This window comes from Littorina saxatilis, linkage group LG13 (assembly GCF_037325665.1).
Source record: "Littorina saxatilis isolate snail1 linkage group LG13, US_GU_Lsax_2.0, whole genome shotgun sequence".
In the NCBI taxonomy this organism is placed as follows: Eukaryota; Metazoa; Mollusca; class Gastropoda; order Littorinimorpha; family Littorinidae; genus Littorina; species Littorina saxatilis.
Genome location: NC_090257.1, coordinates 6,516,751 through 6,541,082, shown reverse-complemented (window position 1 = coordinate 6,541,082; position 24,332 = coordinate 6,516,751). Strand labels below are relative to the sequence as shown.

At 41.4% G+C, this 24,332-nt stretch overlaps 2 protein-coding genes across 3 annotated transcripts in view; one reads left to right on the top strand and one right to left on the bottom strand.

Moving 5' to 3' along the window:
* The window catches only part of LOC138946351 (alanine--tRNA ligase, cytoplasmic-like), a 34,094-nt gene extending 30,242 nt beyond the window's left edge, over positions 1–3,852 (bottom strand). The window contains exons 1-3 of one of the 2 annotated variants that reach the window (XM_070317915.1): positions 3,764–3,852; positions 2,540–2,762; positions 927–1,115 (exon numbers count right to left, since the gene is read on the bottom strand). In XM_070317915.1, coding sequence (XP_070174016.1) covers positions 927–1,115; positions 2,540–2,762; positions 3,764–3,777 — 426 coding nt within the window. In that variant the 5' untranslated portion in view covers positions 3,778–3,852. Of the gene's footprint in view, positions 1–167; positions 221–926; positions 1,116–2,539; positions 2,763–3,763 lie in introns of those variants that run through there. The other variant, XM_070317916.1, reaches the window with a different exon arrangement.
* Positions 3,853–5,058: 1,206 nt separating this feature from the next.
* LOC138945926 (von Willebrand factor A domain-containing protein 8-like) overlaps positions 5,059–24,332 on the top strand; it is a 53,088-nt gene continuing 33,814 nt past the window's right edge. Inside the window, exons 1-17 of the mRNA XM_070317444.1 lie at positions 5,059–5,310; positions 6,878–6,958; positions 7,906–7,961; positions 8,650–8,724; positions 9,050–9,493; positions 10,752–10,801; positions 12,704–12,812; positions 14,468–14,572; positions 15,808–15,921; positions 16,857–16,991; positions 17,983–18,060; positions 19,347–19,507; positions 21,275–21,388; positions 21,884–22,052; positions 22,278–22,349; positions 22,845–22,960; positions 23,589–23,698. Coding sequence (XP_070173545.1) covers positions 5,178–5,310; positions 6,878–6,958; positions 7,906–7,961; positions 8,650–8,724; positions 9,050–9,493; positions 10,752–10,801; positions 12,704–12,812; positions 14,468–14,572; positions 15,808–15,921; positions 16,857–16,991; positions 17,983–18,060; positions 19,347–19,507; positions 21,275–21,388; positions 21,884–22,052; positions 22,278–22,349; positions 22,845–22,960; positions 23,589–23,698 — 2,122 coding nt within the window. The 5' untranslated portion in view covers positions 5,059–5,177. The remainder of the gene's footprint in view (positions 5,311–6,877; positions 6,959–7,905; positions 7,962–8,649; positions 8,725–9,049; positions 9,494–10,751; positions 10,802–12,703; positions 12,813–14,467; positions 14,573–15,807; positions 15,922–16,856; positions 16,992–17,982; positions 18,061–19,346; positions 19,508–21,274; positions 21,389–21,883; positions 22,053–22,277; positions 22,350–22,844; positions 22,961–23,588; positions 23,699–24,332) is intronic.

Genomic DNA, 24,332 nt, shown 5'->3' with positions numbered 1-24,332 from the left:
GACTAAATGTAAAAAGGAGTGAGACTTTAAATGGAGGTAAATTAACAGACGTTAGGAACAGAGAGTCTGAAAAACCAAGGTCTTAAAAAGGGGGAAAGTCTTAAATTGGGGGAGGGGTGTCTTAAAAGGGGGGTTTCTCTGTTGTTTTTCATTAAAGATGCAACCACCTTGAAATAATCCCCAAAGGACCAGTTGCTGAGCATCTCAAAAAAAGTGTGGTGCGAGAACTGTCTTGATGATTTAAGGATTTTAGGTATGTGTTTAATTAAGTTGAAGAATGCTCCTATCCTGTGCAAAAGCCTGAGGTGGTGAACATAACCACTTACACTAGAAGGAATACACCTTTAATCAAAACACACCTGTCGTAAAATGCCTTTTGGTTACTACACAGCGAAAAAGTTTGTCAATTTGTTCCTTCTTCTTCTTCTTCTGCGTTCGTGGGCTGAAACTCCCACGTACACTCGTGTTTTTTGCACGAGTGGAATTTTACGTGTAAGACCGTTTTTTACCCCGCCATTTAGGCAGCCATACGCCGTTTTCGGAGGAAGCATGCTGGGTATTTTCGTGTTTCTATAACCCACCGAACTCTGACATGGATTACAAGATCTTTTTCGTGCGCACTTGGTCTTGTGCTTGCGTGTACACACGGGGGTGTTCGGACACTGAGGAGAGTCTGCACACAAAGTTGACTCTGAGAAATAAATCTCTCGCCGAACGTCGGGACGAACTCACGCTGACAGCGGCCAACTGGATACAAATCCAGCGCGCTACCGACTGAGCTACATCCCCACCCTGCCAATTTGTTCCAAAATGGCGGCACAGTTTTTTGACAATTTGAAAAAAGTTTCGACACTCTGCTGATTGCTGACCCCAAACGTCACCCCCTACCCTGCACATGCATCAATTTATTGAAAAAGAGCAACCACCTTGAAATAATCCCCAAAGGACCAGTTGCCGAGCATCTCGAAGAACGTGTGGTGCGTGAGGTCTTGACCCACTTCCTCAAGGTCGTTGTGTTTGCCGCCCACACGGATACACTTCTGACTGTTGACCACACGCTTGTAGCTCGCCATCTCTGACCTTGGGTCCACTGTACCAAGGAACAGTGGCTTGAACTGAAGACAGAAAAATGCACACGAGGAAAAAAAAATATGGGCATATATTTTGAGACCCAAAAACAAACAGACTGCTAACGTTCCAAAATTCTGATTTCAAATAGATCAAGTCTGCAGGAGCTAAGTACCAAAATCCCAGTTACTTTAAAAGATACCCAGATGAAGACCAGAGGGAAAAAAAGTCAGAGAAAGACTGCAGATGTACAGATATAAGCTGCAGAAAGGAGAGAAACAAAATAGAGACAGGAACAGAGAGAAAATCTGCACTAAATAAGGTTAAACAAATTTTAAACAAATTAAATTTAAAAAATACCGGCAGCTCTCGAAAATACTGAGATGAAGACTATTTCTACTTGTAGGTGTGTGTGCGTTTTATTGTTAGACATCGCCATGAGATCTTGCGGGAAGGGGTGATTAATAAGTCTTCATTTTCATTATTCATTATTATTGTAAAAATCAGTTTCTTTCTTTATTTGGTGTTTAACGTCGTTTTCAACCACGAAGGTTATATCGCGACGAGGAAAGGGGGAGAGATGGGATAGAGCCACTTGTCAATTGTTTCTTGTTCACAAAAGCACCAATCAAAAATTTGCTCCAGGGGCTTGCAACGTAGTACAATGTATTACCTTACTGGGAGAATGCAAGTTTCCAGTACAAAGGACTTAACATTTCTTACATGCTGCTTGACAAAAATCTTTACAAAAATTGACTATATTCTATACAAGAAACATTTAACAAGGGTAAAAAGAGAAACAGAATCCGTTAGTCGCCTCTTACGACATGCTGGGGAGCATCGGGTAAATTCTTCCCCCTAACCCGCGGGGGGTGTAAAAATCAGTATAAGACTACAGATGTATGCAGATCTATATAAATGGAGCTCACAAAAACTTAAAAGCAGCAATGGTAAGTGTTAGGCTATGTGCCATCGTTTTCAATATATAGAAAATATGTACCATAACCATGAACACATTGCAATAACCCTAACCACACTGTCATAACAGAACCACAGCAAACCAAGCCGAATGGTCAATCTTCTTCAGTGTTCATAAACTGCAACTCCCATGTGCACAAATGTTTTACACAAGTGGGCTTATACATGTATGTATGACCGTTTATTTCCCAGCCACTTACGCATTCACACGTAAACCTTTTTGGGGAGGATGCATGTAGTGTATTTTCTGTGTTTCTAGTATAACGTATCGAACACGGACCTAATGTACAGAATCTTTTTTGAGCGTATTTGGTCTTGTGTTTGTACGCACACATAGGAACGGAGATAAGGCACAAGCACACTTGCCCATAATTTGACCTGGGCAACAGAAAAACTCGCTACCCTTAATACACCAGACGCAGCCCGGATTCAAATCCAGAATCTTCAAGCTTTAAGATCGACGTCTAAGGTAATGTTATTGCGCCTGTCGCACCTGGTTCATTCCAGCATTGGTGAAGTAAGTCCCCTGTACTTTGTTGGGAATAACTGATGATGACGGCACAAAAAGGTGGTCCTGGTCTTGAAAGTGGCGCAGAAAGGCGGACCGGACTTCGGCACTGGACCAGGCTCTACATGTTGCCGTTCTACAGCACTGTAGTTGAGTGTGCAGCTTTGGTGCCAGGCAAAGGCGCATCCTCAGGTTCAGCCTCAGCATTCTGAAAAATAAGTTATCATCTCTTTCACTTTCTCATGATGGACTGCTGCATTATCAAAACTAACTCTTTCTGTTTATGTGCAAACGTAAAAACACTGTGATTCAATCCTTCAATGAATACATAGGTGTACAAAAAAGATAAGCGAATCATAATGTGACAGGGGAGGCTACCGCTCCTTTCACAGCAGACTCTGCACCCGAGTTGTTGGCCTTTAAGTCATTGGGGTGTGCACGTTAAAGATCCCACGATTGACAAAAGGGTCTTTCCTGGCAAAATTGTATAGGCATAGATAAAAATTTCCACCAAAATTAAATACCCGTGTGACTTGGGATAATAGGCCGTGAAAAGTAGGATATGCGCCGAAATGGCTGCGATCTGCTGGCCGATGTGAATGCGTGATGTATTGTGCCAAAAAAATTCCATCTCACACGGCATAAATAAATCCCTGTGCCTTGAATATGTGCGCGATATAAATTGCATAAAAGAAAAAAAAATTTTAAAAGAAAAAAATCCTTGCACTTAGAACTGTGCCCACGGAATACGCGCAATATAAGCCTCATATTGATTGATTGATTGATTGAAGTCAACACCGGTGGATTGTGAAATTCTGTTTGTGATGGGGTCTGGTGGTTTCCGATTGTCTGTATGTTCATGGAAACCTTCGGGTTTGCATAACAGTTTTTATAGGGCTAAGAAATAAGCCCTAACATTTTCAATCCTGTTTGATTGCACTTCGCCTGCCGAGGTGATCGTAGTGTTACGGCACTCGGTTACAATAATGCACTGGAACCCGCCCCTTTTCACACCTCAAAATATCGGAAAAAATCAAGTCTTCAAATCGAGGGAGTTTTGAAATGAAAACTACAATTAGAAATTTATAGAAACCGTAGACTAATTAAGTTTCGAACCGTTTATGTAGGTTTTCCCTTATGAAATAAAAACAAAAAAGAAAATGTGTCATTATGATTAAAAGAAACACTGTGTAATGCCAAAACTCCTACACGATAATGCCCATCTTAGACGAACGGGATACTGTCTGATCAGTCCTTTTGCTTTGCCAAGGGCGCCGCCATCATAGATGCGAAAGTACTTAAAGAGTGCGCTCCCATGGATACATCCATGGCGGCATACTAGCGCCAAAAGTGATAACTTCAAAATTCATCACCACAATTTTAATTAACACTAAAAATAAGAATTATCACACACACACACACACACACACACACACACACACACACACACACACACACACACACACACACACACACACACACACACACCGAGGTCCCTTCGTGTACACTACATTGGGGTGTGCACGTTAAAGATCCCACGATTGACAAAAGGGTCTTTCCTGGCAAAATTGTATAGGCATAGATAAAAATGTCCACCAAAATGCCCGTGTGACTTGGAATAATAGGCCGTGAAAAGTAGGATATGTGCCGAAATGGCTGCGATCTGCTGGTCGATGTGAATGCGTGATGTATTGTGTAAAAAATTCCATCTCACACGGCATAAATAGATCCCTGCGCCTTGAGTCCGATCAAGTCTTGAGATACGCGATATAAGACTTCATATCACATAACATAACACACACACAAACATATACACACACTGCACAACGGGCACCAGTGTCACAAACTGAAAACTCTGCCTGAACAATCCTTCTCATTGCGGTCAATGTGCATGCGCTAACATGGGGAGATTAATCAGGTCGTGAACAACCTAACCCTAACCCTATCCTAACCTTAACCCATGGTTCGTTTGGTCAAAGGGTCGCATTTTTTAAGTCCAAGATTGGCGCATGCGCATTGACCGCAATGAGAAGGATTGTTCAGCAAAGGTTTCAGTTCGTGACACCGGCACACACACACCGTCACACACCTGCAGTCATGACTCCACCTTATTCAAGTTGAGAAAAGAACGTGTGCAGGGGTCAAACCGCAAAAGTTGTAAACAATTCATGATAACAGAAAATAGTTTTTATTGTCATCAACATTTTCTTATTCTTAAGCACTATAGAAGAATTGTTTTGAATTTGTTTATGAATAATGTAAACATATCCGCCACTGTCCTCTCAATCTGACTATAACTCAAACTAGTTTTCAAGTAAAGACCAGTTTCTTCGACTATACTTCGGGCTACAAATCGATGTTGTTGGCCACAATGCGCGTCATCGTTCTCTTTTGCAGATCGAAACTGACAAGTACTCGTGCACGTAGATTGTTGACCCTTAGTGCCAACCATAGTCGTGTGGCAGTAAATACACGTATCTCGTGAAACCTCGCGAGAGAGAAAGCATGGCAGCCACCTGACAGAGGACGAAGCGAAAGCGGACTTTGCACCCCTGTTTTGTTAAATCATTGCACCTGAACTGGGGGATCGGATGGGAGCTGAAAGGCACTAAGTCTATTTTCTATGAGGCTGCACGGCCTGATGAGTTTGGAGCGGGCAACCCGCCGCTTGCGCCATTTGCAGACGATCATTGGACGTCCAGGGACGCGTGTGTCGTCTGCTGATGTGCAGGTGCGATGGAGTTCTTCGGAATCAGGTACGGCATTGAGTCTGAACTGTTGAATTTGTTTCGAAGTTTGTCATTTTTGTGAGAGGGAAAAGAACAAATGCACGTAGATCTGTGTCTTACTCAGTTACTGCATCAGGACTTATGGTCTGAAGGCGAGGAACCTCTGTAACCTCTGAAAACTTTAGTCCACGTTTCGTAAGGTAAGGTAAACAAGTGCAACTTTTACGCAAGAGAGAGAGAGAGAGAGAGACTCGGAGAGCGGTCTGGAGAAGGCCGGGGGACTAGCTTTTCTTTGCCATATATATGACAAGCATACCTTATATGCGTGAGATTGTGATTATACAATGTATGTGCGACATTTATTTGATGCCGTTATTTTATCTTAATTAGTTTATTTCGTTGAATCTTGTAATGCAAACTTGTAATGTAATGTTGTTTGACAAGTGAATCACTGTGAAGAAGGTGTCACTTGACATGGAACATTGTGATACCTGCCTTTGAAAATGGGGTTCTGCAGCGCTGAAATTCCAACAAATGATGTACTCGCCTTTGGCTAGTGAAAATGTACTAGCCATAGAGCAAACTATAGCCAAACCAATAATTTGTTTCCGCAAATTTACTCGCATTTGGCGAGTAGATGAAAATTTCTACTCGCCAGTTACATGTTTCTACTCGCCGTGGCGAGTAAAATACTTGCCACTTTCAGGCCTGTTCTGCAGGTAGACTTAAAGATTTTGACAATTTTTGTTGTTGAATATATGTCACTTCTTGCATGAACATGGTGTACATGTTGAGTCGGAAATCACAGTCCTGAGAGAAAAAACCCACAATGAAGTCTGACCTTAGAGTCAAGCTAAAAAGAGTAAGTAAGTCAGTCTGTTAGATTTTAACCTGTTTTTTTAAAGGTACTGAACTTGTCAAATCCAGGTGCACGGAGCCCCTGGGGCTTTTAGTCATACCTCAGGCAGCTATCCGTTAGAAGAACTACAAAGTTTCATTAACTTGCACCCAAAGAGTCAAGAACTGCGATTTTTTTTACGAATTAATTTCGTACTCGGACCCGGCTGGTCTTGACCTATTTTTGGATCTAAATTTAGATCAGGTAGATCACCACATCATGCACCAAAAAGACACGTCACTAGCAAACTATGTCAGACGTCATCATGACTTTGTGTAAAACAAAATGGAAGCCGGAATCACTCAGTTGAATCGAACTCCGACTAAACACCACGTAATAGCTAGGTTAATTTATGCACTCGCGTGAAAAAGAAACTGTCGAGCTTCACAGATGTCGTCGTTGGGTAGTTTTGGGTTTGTTTTACTACCATAGGAGGATTTTTGAACTGTAAATGCTCTCAGCTGCAACAAAAACGCAAAACGAAGGCTGTGAGCTGCACTGTGCCTTTAAGTTTAATGTTTATTTTTTAAAGAATTTTTTTTTTTTTAGCAAGATTTTTTTCATGTAGCTTATAACTATAAGGAGAGGTGCAACTTTGGCATAGCTGTTGAATTAGTGTTATTGTTATAGGCACATCGGTATGTTCAGCTAAGTTTTGATATATATTCGCATGTTAATGTTTTTTTCCCCGTCCAGGTTCCAAGAAAGTGAGCATCGGAGACATTGCCACCCCAGTGAAAGATCCAAAGGCCCCAGAGCTTGTCCCCCACAAGTATTGTAAGCATTTATTGAACATTTCTATACTTAGCAATAAGGCCAAAAAAAAGAAAAGGTCTGTTTACGGTAACATAGGCCCAAAAAATAGGGTCGGTAGGTCGGGATTTTTATTTTTTTTATTTTTTTTTCTCCAAAAAACCATATTTTTACGTAATTTTGCCAAAAAACAAGATTTTTTTTTCCCAAATGCCAAAAAAAAGTCTAGGAACGCGCGAAAAAACTAGGGTCGGTCGGGTTACCTTAAACAGACCTTTTTTTTTTTTTGGCCCAAGCAGAAGTTAAGCTTTTGTTTTGTGATTTGATCATGGTTTGCTGGGTTTCATAGCCCTTGAACAAGCAAAGCAGCAACTGATCATGGATTGTGTCTAAATTTTGACCAATGTTTGTGAGTTGAAGGGTTTTCTTTTTCTTTTTCACCCAAAAGGAGTATGAATGCCTATATATGGTGGAGAGAAAAACAAGCTGTTTATATAAGCCTACGTGGGTGTAGCAGCCGAAGAATGCAGGGGAAGAAGTTGTTTTTCAATGGAAATCTCTGTTTCTTTGTTCTGTTGTGTTTGATTTCTTTGTTCTGTTGTGTTGTGTTTGTTTTCTTTGTTCTGTTGTGTTTGTTTTCGTTGTTCTGTTGTGTTTGTTTTCTTTGTTCTGTTGTGTTGTGTTTGTTTTCTTTGTTCTGTTGTGTTGTGTTTGTTTTCTTTGTTCTGTTGTGTTGTGTTTGTTTTCTTTGTTTTGTTGTGTTTGCTTTCGTTGTTCTGTTGTGTTGTGTTTGTTTTATTTGTTCTTAAATGTGTTGAATTACTCTACTTCAGACAAATTGAACTGGGGTACATGTTCACAGTGCTGTTTTATTGGGCACGATGTCGTAGTTTACAACACAAATTTCACCCCTCCTTGAATGAAGGGTTTATTTTTTTTACCCTGTTCTACATCACTATTTTTTGTTTCAGTTAAGAAAGACCTTCCTCAAACCGTCTTAAGGCATCTACGATGGATAATGCAAAAGGTAAACGAACAAAAATGTGTTAGTCATTTGCCAACAGAAATGCTATATTGAGTGCAAGGATTGTATGTCAGTCTTTGTTTGTATGCTTGTGTGTGCATACACCTGTCTTTGTGTCTGCGTGCATGTATTTACACCCCCGGTATAGGGGTGTGTATAGGTTTCGGTCCATGTGTTTGTTTGTTTGTTTGTGTTCGCATATAGATCTCAAGAATGAACGGACGGATCGTCACCAAACTTGGTGAACAGGTTCTATACATTCCTGAGACAGTCCTTACAAAAATTGGGACCAGTCAAACACACGGTTAGGGAGTTATTGGTGCATTAAGATTCTACAAGGACTTAGAGAGAAACATATTCATGGTCAAAGGGAAATAACCTTCTCAGTTGGTGGCAGTGAGAATGGGTGCAGTGAGAATGGTTATTTCCCTTTGACCAACGGGGGTGTTTTTTCTACCTCGGAGAAATTTCTTGTTCTCATTGGGTGTACATGTCTGTACACCTACTTTAATTGCTTTAACTTTCAGGGTACTTGATATTGCTTATGCCATCAGAAAGTTTATGATAAACGTTTGCCTCTTTTTGTAATACCATGTCAGATCGAGACTAATTGCTTTACTCTTTTTGAATGAACCTGCAGAATGCAATGTTCACACTCAGAAATGGTAAGACGTTGTTCTTTTCTTTTCAGGATGTGCTTGGGCAGGACGTGTTTCTCATTGGTCCTCCCGGCCCACTGCGTCGACAGATTGCACTGATGTATTTGGTACGGCGACTTAAAACTATTTCAATGAAAAATCCAGAGAATCTGACGGTTATGGCCCGTTTATTCATCAGTATTTATTCAGATGATTTTCGTTTTATTTCATAAGCATGTACAAATTAAGAAATAGTTTAGTGTACAGACACCCAGGCAATTTTTCCTGCTTATACATGTACTTTGTGTTGCGGGTGTTGAGATATTTTCAATTCTTCTTCTTGTTCATCAGCGTTCGACGGTTGTGTCATTTACTTTTAATTCAAACACCAGGTTCCAACGTTTTACGCTTTTACTCGTACCAATTTTTTTTCTGACTTTTTACAACATACAGGAGCTGACCAAACGAGAAGTAGAGTACGTCTCCCTGTCGAGAGACACGACAGAGTCGGACCTCAAACAGAGACGAGAAATCCTCGGCGGAACAGCGTACTACATCGACCAGTGCGCGGTGCGAGCGGCCCTGGAAGGCAGGGTCCTGGTGCTTGAAGGTGTGGAGAAAGCGGAACGCAACGTTCTACCCGTTCTCAACAACTTGCTGGAAAACCGCGAGATGCAGCTGGATGATGGGCGATTCCTCGTGGCGGCAGACCGATACGACAAACTTCTTCGAGACCATTCTCAAGAGGAGCTGGATTCTCTGAAGCTTGTGCGAGTGGATGAACGGTTCCGCGTGATTGCCCTGGGGTTGCCTGTGCCTCGTTACCAAGGCAACCCTTTGGATCCACCGCTGAGGTCAAGGTTTCAGGCCCGTGATGTGCACCCCCTTCCTTTCAAGGTAAGCAGTGTTGGTCCGCAGGGTGGGGGGGGGGGGGGGGTGTTGCCAGAGTAATGCCTGTGTTTCTAGTAGTTTTTTTTTAGATCGGCCGCTCACTTCCTGGCGTGCAAAAAGTAGGTTTGATGGCCGGTTCTGTTGACACACACAAAAAACACATGAACAACCTCTCAAAGATGGCATCATTTTACCCTCATTGGAAAGACTAGACAAGAATGACCATAACATTTATATTACCTGAATGGAAGACACAAAAGAATAGAAAACAAGTCGCGTAAGGCGAAATTACAATATTTAGTCAAGTAGCTGTGGAACTCACAGAATGAAAGTGAACGCAATGCCATTTTTCAGCAAGACCGTATACTCGTAGCATCGTCAGTCCACCGCTCATGGCAAAGGCAGTGAAATTGACAAGAAGAGCGGGGTAGTAGTTGCGCTAAGAAGGATAGCACGCTTTTCTGTACCTCTCTTTGTTTTAACTTTCTGAGCGTGTTTTTAATCCAAACATATCATATCTATATGTTTTTGGAATCAGGAATCGACAAGGAATAAGATGAAAGTGTTTTTAAATTGATTTCGAAAATTTAATTTTGATAATAATTTTTATATATTTAATTTTCAGAGCTTGTTTTTAATCCGAATATAACATATTTATATGTTTTTGGAATCAGCAAATGATGGAGAATAAGATAAACGTAAATTTGGATCGTTTTATAAATTTTTATTTTTTTTTACAATTTTCCGATTTTTAATGACCAAAGTCATTAATTAATTTTTAAGCCACCAAGGTGAAATGCAATACCGAACCCCGGGCTTCGTCGAAGAATACTTGACCAAAATTTGAACCAATTTGGTTGAAAAATGAGGGCGTGACAGTGCCGCCTCAACTTTCACGAAAAGCCGGATATGACGTCATCAAAGACATTTATCAAAAAAATGAAAAAAACGTTCGGGGATTTCATACCCAGGAACTCTCATGTCAAATTTCATAAAGATCGGTCCAGTAGTTTAGTCTGAATCGCTCTACACACACACACAGACACACACACACACACACACACATACACCACGACCCTCGTCTCGATTCCCCCCTCTACGTTAAAATATTTAGTCAAAACTTGACTAAATATAAAAAGATGTGGCCATGTGCTGGCAGTAGGTGGTTAATTTCTGCGTACTGTTTTATTTTGTTCTGTCTGCTAGTTTGTTTGTTTGTTGCTGATGTGTAGATGATTTTTACACTGTACTGGTTTTTTTTCAGGAGCTGTATTCCATGCTGCAGGAACAATCCAAGAATTTACCGGCTGACAGGTATACAGATTGTGTCACCGTTTTTAGTCCAAGAGCATTCAGATCCTGTTATTGATTGTTTTGTAACACTCAATTAATTTGCTTGTTGCATATTAATTTTATATGTGACATCATTCTAAGTTTTGTTTTCAGAATCTCACATTCTGACTGTGATACAGATGTGAGTTGGAAATAAGATAAATCTTCTGCTTCAATGTGTAACAGCAGATTAGATTTTGTTGTACCGTACTTTCCGGGCCATAAGGCGCGACTTTTTTCCTCGAGTTCGACCCCTGCGTCTTGTATAACGAAGCGCCTAATCCGTGTATGAAATACGAAAAAAAATCAAAGAGACCGCTTGAGTACCAGTCAAACAACTTGTGATAATGCATGTTTCAGCTACTAGGTACTGCCCTGCCTTTGATCTGGCCGCACACACAGATTTCCACTCTGTTAAACTCGGTCACTGACCCCGGTGCAGGAAGTGTTTCCTCTCTCAGATATGACAGGGGAACCACCTCTCATGGCAAAAACTGGGTCATTGACCCCTGGGAAGAAGGTCGTGTCTATAAACAAGGCCACCCAGCTATCACAATGCCTTTGATCTGGCCGCACACACAGAGCACACATATTTTCACTCAGTTAAAGTCGGTCACTGACCCCGGTGCAGGAAGTGTTTCCTCTCTCAGATATGACAGGGGAACCACCTCTCATGGCAAAAACTGGGTCTTCTTCTTCTTCTTCTGCGTTCGTGGGCTGAAACTCCCACGTACACTCGTGTTTTTGCACGAGTGGAATTTTACGTGTATGACCGTTTTTACCCCGCCATTAAGGCAGCCATACGCCGTTTTCGGAGGAAGCATGCTGGGTATTTTTGTGTTTCTATAACCCACCGAACTCTGACATGGATTACAGGATCTTTTCCGTGCGCACTTGGTCTTGTGATTGCATGTACACACGAAGGGGGATAAGCCACTAGCAGGTCTGCACATAAGTTGACCTGGGAGATCGGAAAAATGTCCGCACTTAACCCACCAGGCGGCCGCGGCCGGGATTCGAACCCTCGACCATCCGATTAAGAGGCCGATGTCTTACCACCCCGGCACAGCGCCCGTCCAAAAACTGGGTCATTTTGGTGCGCCCTATCGGCCCCCTGCGTCCAATGGGTGACTGGATTACAATTTTTTTTTTTTTTTAAAAGAAGGGGGTGCGTCTTGTATAACGAAGCGCCTTGTCACCCGGAAAGTACGGTACATAATAAGCTTGGGCAATTCAGTTATGGTCTTTTGAGAGTTTGCAGGTTATCTGTCATTAAATACCGACTATGTAACCCCCCCTTGTAAGACTTCCAAAAATCTGAGAAAATCAGGTCTTAAAAAGGAGTGAGTCTTTCTTTACTTTCTTTATTTGGTGTTTAACGTCGTTTTCAACCACGAAGGGTTATATCGCGACGGGGAAAGGGGGGAGATGGGATAGAGCCACTTGTCAATTGTTTCTTGTTCACAAAAGCACTTATCAAAAATTTGCTCCAGGGGCTTGCAACGTAGTACAATGTATTACCTTACTGGGAGAATGCAAGTTTCCAGTACAAAGGACTTAACATTTCTTACATACTGCTTGACTAAAAATCTTTACAAAAATGGACTATATTCTATACAAGAAACACTTAACAAGGGTAAAGGAGAAACAGAATCCGTTAGTCGCCTCTTACGACATGCTGGGGAGCATCGGGTAAATTCTTCCCCCTAACCCGCGGGGGGTGGAGTGAGTCTTAAAATGGTGGTAAATTTACAGAGGTTGTTGACAGAAAGTCTGAAAAAACAGGATCTTAAAAGCGAAGGAGTCTTAAAATGGGAGGTCTGAAAACGGGGGTTCCACTGTATTTTAAACTTATGCTACGTCATATGTATATTTTTTCCCCAGAGTGTCACAGCTCTTATCCTTTGCAACCACACTTCTGCAGTCAGAGTCATCAGAACTCGGTCTGCCAGACTTCCCCATGGACAATTTGGTGCATGTTGTCAAAATTCTGGTAAGTGAACTGGTAAGGCAAAAAAAAAAAAAAAGTCTGTTTACGGTAACATAGGCAAAACAAAATAGGGTCGGTAGGTCGGAATTTATTTTTTTTTTTCTCCTCCAAAAAATCATATTTTTAAGTTATTTTGCCAAAAAACAAAGACTTTTTTAAAAAAATTTTATTTTTATTTTTATTTTAATCCCCAAATGCCCCCAAAAAGTCTAGGGTCGCGCAAAAAAATAAGGTTGGTCGGGATACCGTAAACAGACTTTGTGTTTTTGTTGGCCTAATGTTAGGGTCTGGCGGGCTGATTATACATGTATCATTGATAATCCAGGGGTCCTGACTTGGCTTATATATGTATTACGTTATCATTAAGATTCATGCTTTGTTAGCACTAAGCAGTTGTTTTAATCAGTCTGGTTTTCTCTTGTTTTCATCTTATGAACATTCTAAATGTTAGACTAACTTATTGTCTTGTACAGAATAACAACTGTGTGAATGGTGCTATACTGAATGAAAGAGTGTGACATGAAGTTCTTGTACATCATTGTAAAGAGTGTGAATGACGTTTTAGTTTAGATGTCAAGCGCTTAGAGCAAGCCTTTTTAACGAAAGTTTTTGATTTAGCGCTATATAAATGTTCTTCTTATTATTATTATTATATGGTCCGCTAAACCAAAAAGCAACAATAAACAACAATTGATAATCCAAGAGTCATACTTTTTAGAGACGAACATTGCGATATTTTGCAATCAAAAGATAAACATACTTGTGCAGAAGTTTTTTAAGTTGAGTGAATATCTTGTATAGTGGGAGATTTGTTTTACATTATTTCCATATTAATTATTATGGGATGGTTGTTTAAAAGTAACTGGTAAGATTGTCATTTGTGTTTGGACATGTGTGTGTCTGTCTGTGTGTGTGTCTGTCTGTGTGTCTGTCTGTGTGTCTGGCTGTGTGTCTGTCTGTGTGTCTGGCTGTGTGTCTGGCTGTGTGTCTGTCTGTGTGTCTGTCTGTGTGTCTGTCTGTGTGTGTGTCTGTCTGTCTGTCTGTCTGTCTGTCTGTCTGTCTGTCTGTCTGTCTGTCTGTGTGTCTGTCTGTGTACCTATGTACACACATTGAGGTGTATAGTTCTGCATGTGCTATACACGCAATGTTTGTTCTGCATTCTCTTTCTTTTGCTCTCAGTCTTTACCTCTGTCTATGTGTAGAAATACCTGCCCCTTTCTCTGAGTACTTACAACGACCGACTTTGGCGGCTGGAAGCTCGAGCCTGACAACCTTCTCTCCTTTGCAACGTTTTTGTTTTTGTTTTTGTCAAAACTATGACATCATTGGTTTTTTTTGGTCAAAACTATGACATCATTGTTTTGTTTTTGTCAAAACTATGACATCATTGTTTTGTTTTTGTCAAAACTATGACATCATTGTTTTGTTTTTGTCAAAACTATGACATTGTTTTGTTTTTGTCAAAACTATGACATCATTGTTTTGTTTTTGTCAAAACTATGACATCATTATTTTGTTTTTGTCAAAACTACAACATCATCTGAAGTCATGGTAACAACCAGGAGCATGCGCCTAATGGTTTTATTGTGATGGCATATACATTTTATCATCAACCACTTTTTCTCTTTCATCATTGCCTTGTTTTTGTTATTTTCCAGGATGCTTTACCTGGTGTATCGTCCCATGCTGTTCTACAACGTCTGTATCCGTATTCTTTGATGCTAGGGAAGGAGGGCAAAACAGCTGTCACAGACACTTTGAGTGTGAGTATTTCATTTCATTGTGTTGATGCTGTTTATTTGTTGAAAAACACCTTTGGGGACTGGGTGGCCGAGTGGTAACGCACTTGCGAGTTCGACCCTGGGTCAGGGCGTTAGCAATTTTCTCCCCCCTTTCCTAACCTAGGTGGTGGGTTCAAGTGCTAGTCTTTCGGATGAGACGAAAAACCGAGGTCCCTTCGTGTACACTACATTGGGGTGTGCACGTTAAAGATCCCACGATTGACAAAAGAGTCTTTCCTGGCAAAATTGTATAGGCATAGATAAAAATGTCCACCAAATACCCGTGTGACTTGGAATAATAGGCCGTGAAAGGTGAATGCTCGCCCTAATAGGCTTGAGGTTTGCTGGCCGATGTGTATGCGTGATATATTGTGTAAAAAATTCCATCTCACACGGCGTAAATAAATACCTGCGCCTTGAATATGTGCGCGATATAAATTGCATAAAAAAATAAAAAAATAAAAATCCCTGCGCTTAGAACTGTACCCACGGAATACGCGCGATATAAGCCTCATATTGATTGATTGATTGATTGATTGCTAGTTGTGCTTTGGAGCAGTGCAGTTGTGTTTCTAAACCAAACAGGCTGAAATCTAAACAGAAGCCTTCATTTATTTGTTTTGCTATACTTTTGATTAAAGAGATTGTTCTTGTTTGCATATTTCCTTAACTCATTGTCTCCCAGGTACGGATATATCCGTACCCACTCATATGGCTCTATCTGACCATGCAGGTACGGATATATCTGCTCAAACTGTTAGCTTCAGTCGCTTCCGGTAATGTCCATCTAACGCCTGCATTCCAGTGTGTTGATACACAGTTACTACAATTCTGAGTGACATGCTGCAGCACAGCTGGTCTCGGCTAAAAAAAACCTTGGTCAACATAGGTGGGGTAGAAAGTGTTCAGTGTGTTTGTTTGTTTGTGTGTTTGCTAAGTTGAACCGCAATAGTTTAGAGCATGTTGGGTCTGCATGATAGTTACTGTTGAATGCATAACTAGTGTTAATACAATGGTACTTACAATGAAAGGAAACCCTTTGGACTGTCCCTACGTTGCAGGTGTCCTGTCACAACAGGTATATTTTGGTCTGGGTTGTAGACAAAGGGACCAGAGAACTTGTGTTTGTTATTGGGAGGTGTCCTCTCAAAGGAGGGGCCTGACATCACAGGTACCACTGTACAAGTGAAAGGCATATTCTCTGTCATTGGTTGCAGAAATTTGAACTGGTGGACCAAGGTTTGGCGGATGGGGGAGTGGAGTCTGTGATAAAACAAGGTCAGGAAGCAGCAGTGAAAGTGAGTGTGGGCAGGAAGAACTATGACCTCAAGGTAAGATTGTTTGTGCAAGCAGCATCACTCTTTCACTGTCTCTTCTCTCTGTTCGTCTTATGCCTTGTTACAGGTTAGGCTGTGTTTGTTTGTGGGTGTGAGATAAATGGAGAAAGAAAGAAACTTTGTGTGTGTGTGTGTGTGTGTGTGTGTGTGTGTGTGTGTGTGTGTGTGTGTGTGTGTGTGAGAGAGAGAGAGAGAGTTTTTGTGTGAGAGGGAAAGATGGGGGTAAGAAGGAGAGAGAGAGAGAGTACTGTACATGTGGTTTTGTTTGTGTACATGAGGGGTGGGAAACGAGAGGGGTTAACAAAAAAAATGCGTTGTTGTGTGTTGGTGCAAATGTGCATGACTGTATCGTAACAAGCTCTATAATTGTATAATGGTCAGAATAAAAAAAACCAAGAAAGGTAGGTTGTTGGAACGTTTGTTATTGACAAAACAATACGTTACATTCACAAATCATCCAAGTTGTCTTTCGGATGAGACAAAAAAACGAGGTCCCTTCGTGTACACTACATTGGGGTGTGCACGTTAAAGATCCCACGATTGACAAAAGGGTCTTTCCTTGCAAAATTGTATAGGCATAGATAAAAATGTCCACCAAAATACCCGTGTGACTTGGAATAATAGGCCGTGAAAAGTAGGATATGCGCCAAAATGGCTGCGATGTGCTGGTCAATGTGAATGCGTGATGTATTGTATAAAAAATTCCATCTCACACGGCATAAATAGATCCCTGCGCCTTGAGTCCGAGTCTGGAGATACGTGCGCGATATAAGACTTCATATAACTAACCTAACTTAACTAACAAATATATTGACCCAACGGTCTTTACAGTGCACAGACAAACAATAAGTAACAAGAACTTAGCTTGATGGAATGTTTTTGGATCCGTAAAGTTGATTAATTTCCTGTGTTTTGCTTTCTGAATACAGTTAGCTGCAGGTCAGCTGGACTCCGTCCCATCGGGTCGGGATGGAACGTTTGTGCCGACAAATTACCACGACACATTCCTGTCAGAGTTGATGCAGTCCCATCTAGCCAAGGACTTCTGCGTTGTGGGGCCAAGGGTAAGCAAACCTACTTTATCTAGAAACCTGATAGAGACTTGGAGGGTAGGCCGGGGTGGGGTGTGTGTGTGAATTTCAGTACAGTAGAACCCCCCCTTTAAGACCTAAAAAAATCTGCTAAAATCAGGTCTTAAAAAGGAGGGAGTCTTAAAATAGGGGTAATTTTACACAGGTTCTGAACAGAAAGTCTGAGAAAACAAGGTCTTAAAAAGGAGGGAGTCTTAAAATGGGGGTAATTTTACAGAGGTGATGAACAGAAAGTCTGAGAAAACTGGGTCTTAAAAAGGAGGGAGTCTTAAAATAGGGGTAATTTTACAGAGGTGATGAACAGAAAGTCTGAGAAAACTGGGTCTTAAAAAGGAGGGAGTCTTAAAATAGGGGTAATTTTACAGAGGTGAAGAACAAAAAATCTGAGAAAACAAGGTCTTAAAAAGGAGGGAGTCTTAAAAGGGGGGTTCCACTGTACCTGCCCATTTCCTCCTCCTATGTACTCCTTCCTCCTGATCCTCTGACTGCTCCTTTCTTCCTCTGCCCTCCTCTTCCTCTGCCCTCCTCTTCTTCTCAGTGTCAGTTGGACCTGGACTGAAAATGTCTATGCAGGTCAAAAACGTACTGGCTGCAACAAAAGAATTCATTCAGGAGACCTTTGTGTCAAAGCTACCGGACGTTTGACTGGCCAGGGGTCAGAACTATGCGTCAGATAACAAGAAATTTCGTCATTGACTAAAGAACAATGCCTGAGAACAACATTGTATTTGTTTCTTTTCTTTACACACTTCTTCTTCGTCTTCTTATTTCAGCGATGTCATAAGAATCCCTCGCTTTTATTTTTTTTTACTTTTGAGCTTTTCTTCAGAGCTTAAAGAGACATTTGGAACTTGTTTTCTATAAATAAATTAGAAAATACATCAGTTAGAGTAGATAAAACCAAAAAATGACATTTGAGTTACCATTAAGGTTATTCAGAATGTATGTTTATTCAATTTTTCAGGGAAGTGGAAAGAGCGTGGTTGTGAGACAGTTTGCTGACATGTTGGGGTACCATGTTGAGCCTATCATGTTGTACCAGGTGGGGTGTGTGTGTGTGTGTGTGTGTGTGTGTGTGTGTGTGTGTGTGTGTGTGTGTGTGTGTGTGTATGTAAGAGAGAGTGGGTGTGTGTGGGTGTATGAGAGAGAGTGAGTGGGTGTGTGTAGGTGTATGAGACTTTTGAGAGAGAGTGGGTGTGTGAGTGTGGCTGTGTGTGAGTGTGGCTGTGTATTTGTTACTGTGTGTGTGCATGCGTGTGTGACCTTCAGTCTGTCTGTCTGTATCTTTGTCTGGGTTTGTGCATGAAGAACAGGACAGTCTGTATACTCAAAATTGATTTGATCTTGTGCGTAAATTTGCATTGGTGAAGAGATGAGTGTTATTTTTGAAGTAATGGTACATGTAGTCCACATGTACAACAGATTTGCCCATGTCCATTACTAATCAATCATCATGAGATTTTCTTTTCTGGCCTACTTTTTGCTCTTGGTTTTAAGCATATTCAGTGTTTATTATTCTCAGGAGAAAAAAAAAAAAGGTCTGTTTATGGTAACATAGGCCAAAAAAATAGGGTCGGTAGGTCGGGATTTTTTTTTTCCCAAAAACCATATTTTTGATTTTTTTTTTTTTTTTTCCCCCTAAATGCCAAAAAAAAGTCTAGGGTCGCGCGAAAAAAATAGGGTCGGTCGGGGTTTTTTTTGCCTTACCATTTTGTAAAATAGAGTTCATACGTTTCTTAAATTGTTTAAGTGTTCTTAGTATTCAAGAACCGGAACAAACAAAGCAATAAACGCTTACTCTCTTCTTCTTCTTCTGCGTTCGATGTTGGTGGCCGTGCTAGATCCTCAGACCAGTGGCTGCCAGGAAGTCCGCAGTCTTGCGCAGTTCGTCGGCAGCTTACTCTCTAATCATTGTAGAAGAAAAATCAAAATTCTCTCAGGAAAACAAAACATAGCACTGAACAACTTGCAATTCTCAACAGCCCTTTATCATTCTCAGCCAAGGGTCAGAAGAAAAGTTGCTTATCAACACTCATTACTCTTATTTTTCTCAATCAATCAATCAATATGAGGCTTATATCGTGCGTATTCCGTGGGTACAGTTCTAAGCGCAGGGATTTTTTTTTAAAATTTTAAATTTTAAATTTTTTTATGCAATTTATATCGCGCACATATTCAAGGCGCAGGGATTTTCTTTCCTTCTTTTGTATTTAATTTTTGTTTGTTATTGCATGTTTGTGTGTCTCAAGGACAGGTTGTAAGAAAAGGCCTGGCCTTAAATCTTAATCCTTGGAAAATAAAGTTCAGTTCAGTTCATATTTTTTGCAGGACATGACGTCAAGGGACTTGCTACAACAACGCACCACTATGCCCAATGGTGACACAGTATGGCGGCCGTCACCGCTAGTCACCGCAGCCTTGGAGGGCAGTCTGGCAGTGTTGGACGGTGTTCACCGCATCAACCAAGGATCCTTCTCTGTTCTACATCGGTATGTTGTGTTATTGTTTGTTGTTCTTTTGTTGGTTGACGAAGCAAATGTTCATCAGCGTCAGAGTCCGTTTAAGTTTGTAGAAACCTTTTGATTTTGTTGATGTCTGAAGCGGGTAAGATTTGACGTCTTTCTCACAGATGCCTTCAAATACCGTTAGTGTTGCCAGCCAAAGGAAACTGTATGCGTTTTGTCAGTTTTCATGGGCGGGGATGTAGCTCAGTCGGTAGCGCGCTGGATTTGTATCCAGTTGGCCGCTGTCAGCGTGAGTTCGTCCCCTTGTTCGGCGAGAGATTTATTTCTCAGAGTCAACTTTGTGTGCAGACTCTCCTCGGTGTCCGAACACCCCCGTGTGTACACGCAAGCACAAGACCAAGTGCGCACGAAAAAGATCCTGTAATCCATGTCAGAGTTCGGTGGGTTATAGAAACACGAAAATACCCAGCATGCTTCCTCCGAAAACGGCGTATGGCTGCCTAGATGGCAGGGTAAAAAACGGTCATACACGTAAAATTCCACTCGTGCTAAAACCACCAGTGTACGTGGGAGTTTCAGCCCACGAACGCAGAAGAAGAAGTCAGTTTGCATCTCCCGCCAAAATGTAATTAACATTTCCTGTGAACACGTTCTGGGGATCAAGGCTGTGTGCAGTATGAACCCACATACAGTACCATCTTTTAGTTTGACAATTTTCTTTCGTAATTACACACAATGTCTTGACGTAAAGTACCCAAAATAGAAAAAAAATTCCCTCTCGCCCAGACTGACAGACTTCCATGTAGGCTTTTGATGTGATTAGTTGGCCTGATGTGAGCTTCATCGAGGGCCACACTTTCCTGCCTAGTCAATGCTCAAAACTAATTCATAAAAATATAAAGTGTCTGACTCCTTGCATGAAAGTCAATGAAACTTGGTATTTTTTTTCAAACGGATAGCTGCCTCGGGCATGACTGAAAGCCCTGGGGGCTCCAGGCACCTTGATGTAACAAGGTCATTAACTTTAAGAACTGCTTTCCTCAGATGTTTGTGTGGTCTTAACTCATTGTCTCCCAGGTATGGATATGCGACGTTAAACACCAAATAAAGAAAGAAAGAAAGTACCCACTCTTATGGCTATCTGATCAGGTACGGATATATCCGCTCAGACTGTTAGCTTCAGTCGTTTCCTGTCACGTTGATTTAACGCCTGCATTCCAGCGTGTTGATACACAGTTACTACACAGTTACTATAATTCTGATTGACCTGCTGCAGCACAACTGGTCTCGGCTAAAAAAAAGTTGGTCAACATAGGTGGGGTAGAAAGCGTTAACAGAGGGGTTCCACTGTATCACTTCTTCTTCTGCGTTCGTGGGCTGAAACTCCCACGTACACTCGCGTTTTTTGCACGAGTGGAATTTTACGTGTATGACCGTTTTTTACCCCGCCATTTAGGCAGCCATACGCCGTTTTCGGAGGAAGCATGCTGGGTATTTTCGTGTTTCTATAACCCACTGAACTCTGACATGGATTACAGGATCTTTTTCGTGCGCACTTGGTCTTGTGCTTGCGTGTACACACGGGGGGTGTTCGGACACCGAGGAGAGTCTGCACACAAAGTTGACTCTGAGAAATAAATCTCTCGCCGAACGTGGGGACAAACTCACGCTGACAGCGGCCAACTGGATACAAATCCAGCGCGCTACCGACTGAGCTACATCCCCGCCCCCACTGTATTACAAACTGGGGTGTCCTGTGAGACTGTAACATTTGTGTTGTGTGTGACCCAGGTTGATCAACGAGCGAGAGCTGCAACTGTTTGATGGCACCAGACTGCTGAACGCTGAGCAATATGAGTCAGTGAAGGAGGAAACTGGCTCAACCAATGAGCAGTTGGCAGAGAAGTAAGCTGCTGTTTGCAGTATTTTCTGTTTGTTCTGTACACTGACATGCAGAAGAGGTTGTCTCGATATGAATGTTGCTTTGATCAAGTCGCGTTGATTTTGAAGTCTGTGACTTGTGGTGTGCGCTTGTGTAGGTGTGTGTGTGCGCGTTCGTGTAGAAATGCCTCTGTGTATAGTGCATGCGTGCATACATGTGTGTGAATGTGTACATGCATGTGTGTGTATGTTTATTTGTCTATGTCTGTTTGTGTTTTCAGTTCAGTGGAAGATTCTTACATCAGAGGTTATCTGTGAGAAGCAACATGTAAGAATACATGTTTAAAATATTGAAAAAATATTTATAAATGTCGAAATAGCTTCTTTTCTTCAAAGGCACAAAAAAGTCACCTGTATAGACTTTAACTTCTTACATATCTTTATTTGATTCTTGATTCTGTTGCATTTGAGTGTTTTGTCTTTTCAAAAATGTTAACCATAGAATATTGTGTGCTACAGGGGTATCTTGCCGATCCACCCATCGTTCCGCATCGTCGCTCTGTCAGAACCTCCGGTGCCCGGTAGCAGCAAGCAGCAGTGGATGTCCCCCGAGATGCTGACCATGTTTCTGTACCACCACCTGCGTCCCTTGTCGCGAAAAGAAGAGTTCAACGTCATCTCTAGTCTTGTGAGTTATATAATAAAATAAATATTAAAATGAATGTTGAAAGCGTAATTTTCTTCCTTCACATTTGTGTGTGAGTTGAAACTCTTCCTGGTGCAGATGTGTTTGATCGATTAACCTGCATTTTATTTATTTGTTTATTTATTTATTTTATATTTTATTTATTTATTTATGTCTTTATTCGTTTATTTATGGATTTGTTTTTTAAATTTTTTTATTTTTTTCCAGGTGCCAAATGTGTCAGATTTGGGTCCCCTCTTTGACTTTGTTCACACGCTGAGAGATTCCACAGATGGAACGGTGAGACAATGTTCTCCTGGTGCAATGTGTGTGTGTTAGTGTGTATGTTTGTGGGTATGTTTGTGGGTTTGTTTGTGTGGATACATATTAATAACTGTACAGTGGAATCCACTTGCTCTGAACTTTGATTTCCTGAAGTGAATGCGTTTGCATTTTCCAAGCGTTCATCAGTTTCCAGTGACAGAATGTCTGTTTGGATAATGCGCCCCCCTCCCCCCCTCCATCCTCACGTTTTTTTGTATCTGAATTATCTTTAACTTTAAATGATCAAAACAGACTGTTGGTAAAAAAGGTAGATATGAAAAATTTGATATCGCCACCTCTGCTGGCTTAATTTTGTGTGTAATCGTAATGAGTGCAGGACAAATCTTTCAGAAAAATCTGTTCAAACTCTTCCTCTTTTTGCGTTACCTCTCTGGTCCCCTTCAGGATGATCATAATTAGTGCAGGGTGGATCTTAATTAATTATTCAAAACACTTCTTACCCATTTTCAGCTGACATCTCTGGCCTCCTCACTGTCAACACGGCAACTTTTGCGCATCGCTCGACGAGTGACGCAGTACCCCGGTGAAGACCTGTACGCCATTATTCACAAGGCCTGTCTGGCCAGGTAAACACAACATTTTGAACCCCTCCCCCCCTCCCCCCCTCCCCCCTCCCCCCCCCCCCCCCCCTGCCCTTTTATGACCTTCACAGATTTGAGAAATTCAGGTTTTAAAATGGAGGGAGTCTTAAATTGGAGGGAGTCTTCAAATGGAGGGAGTCTTCAAATGGAGGGAGTCTTAGAATGGAGGGAGTCTTCAAATGGAGGGAGTCTTAGAATGGAGGGAGTATAGAATGGAGGGAGTCTTCGAATGGAGGGAGTCTTCAAATGGAAGGAGTCTTCAAATGGAGGGAGTCTTAGAATGGAGGGAGTCTTAAAATGGAGGGAGTCTTAAAATGGAGGGAGTCTTAAAATGGAGGGAGTCTTAAAATGGAGGGAGTCTTAAAATGGAGGTAAATTTACAGAGGCTATGAACAGAACATCTGAGAAAGGAGGAAGTCTAAAATTGGGGGTGTCTTAAGTGGTTAAGTGATTAGCTAGCCTGATGACTGACCAGCCTACCAAGTAACCAACGGACAAACCAACCAATCTTACAGACCTAACACCAAAACAAGATTGCCTGGCTTTATTCTGAAATACCCAGTTTTATGGGGCTTGGATTGTGGGTTATTTTATAGTGGACTGATTCTTTCAGGTTTTTACCACGCTTGGCAAGATCTGCTTTGGACCAGACGCTCTCAGATTCAGGGATCAAAGAGGCAAATAAAGAAACCAGCCTGGAGAGCTTTGAAAAAGCCATCACTTGTGAGTCACCTTTGTTCATTTTTCATTCTTGTGTGTGTGAGGGGTGATGGTGTGTGTGAGTGTGTGTGTGTGTGTGTCTGTCTGTCTGCCTGTCTGTCTGTCTGTCTGTCTGTCTCTGTCTGTCAGCATGTGTCTATGTGTAAACAAGACACATGTTCATTTATTCATTTTTGACTCACATGCGAAGCAAAAGTGAGTCTATGTACTCACCCGAGTCGTCCGTCCGTCCGTCCGGACATCCGTCCGGACGTCCGGAAAACTTTAACGTTGGATATTTCTTGGACACTATTCAGTCTATCAGTACCAAATTTGGCAAGATGGTGTATGATGACAAGGCCCCAAAAAACATACATAGCATCTTGACCTTGCTTCAAGGTCAAGGTCGCAGGGGCCATAAATGTTGCCTAAAAAACAGCTATTTTTCCCATTTTTCCCATTTTCTCTGAAGTTTTTGAGATTCAATACCTCACCTATATATGATATATAGGGCAAAGTAAGCCCCATCTTTTGATACCAGTTTGGTTTACCTTGCTTCAAGGTCAAGGTCACAGGAGCTCTTCAAAGTTGGATTGTATACATATTTTGAAGTGACCTTGACCCTGAACTATGGAAGATAACTGTTTCAAACTTAAAA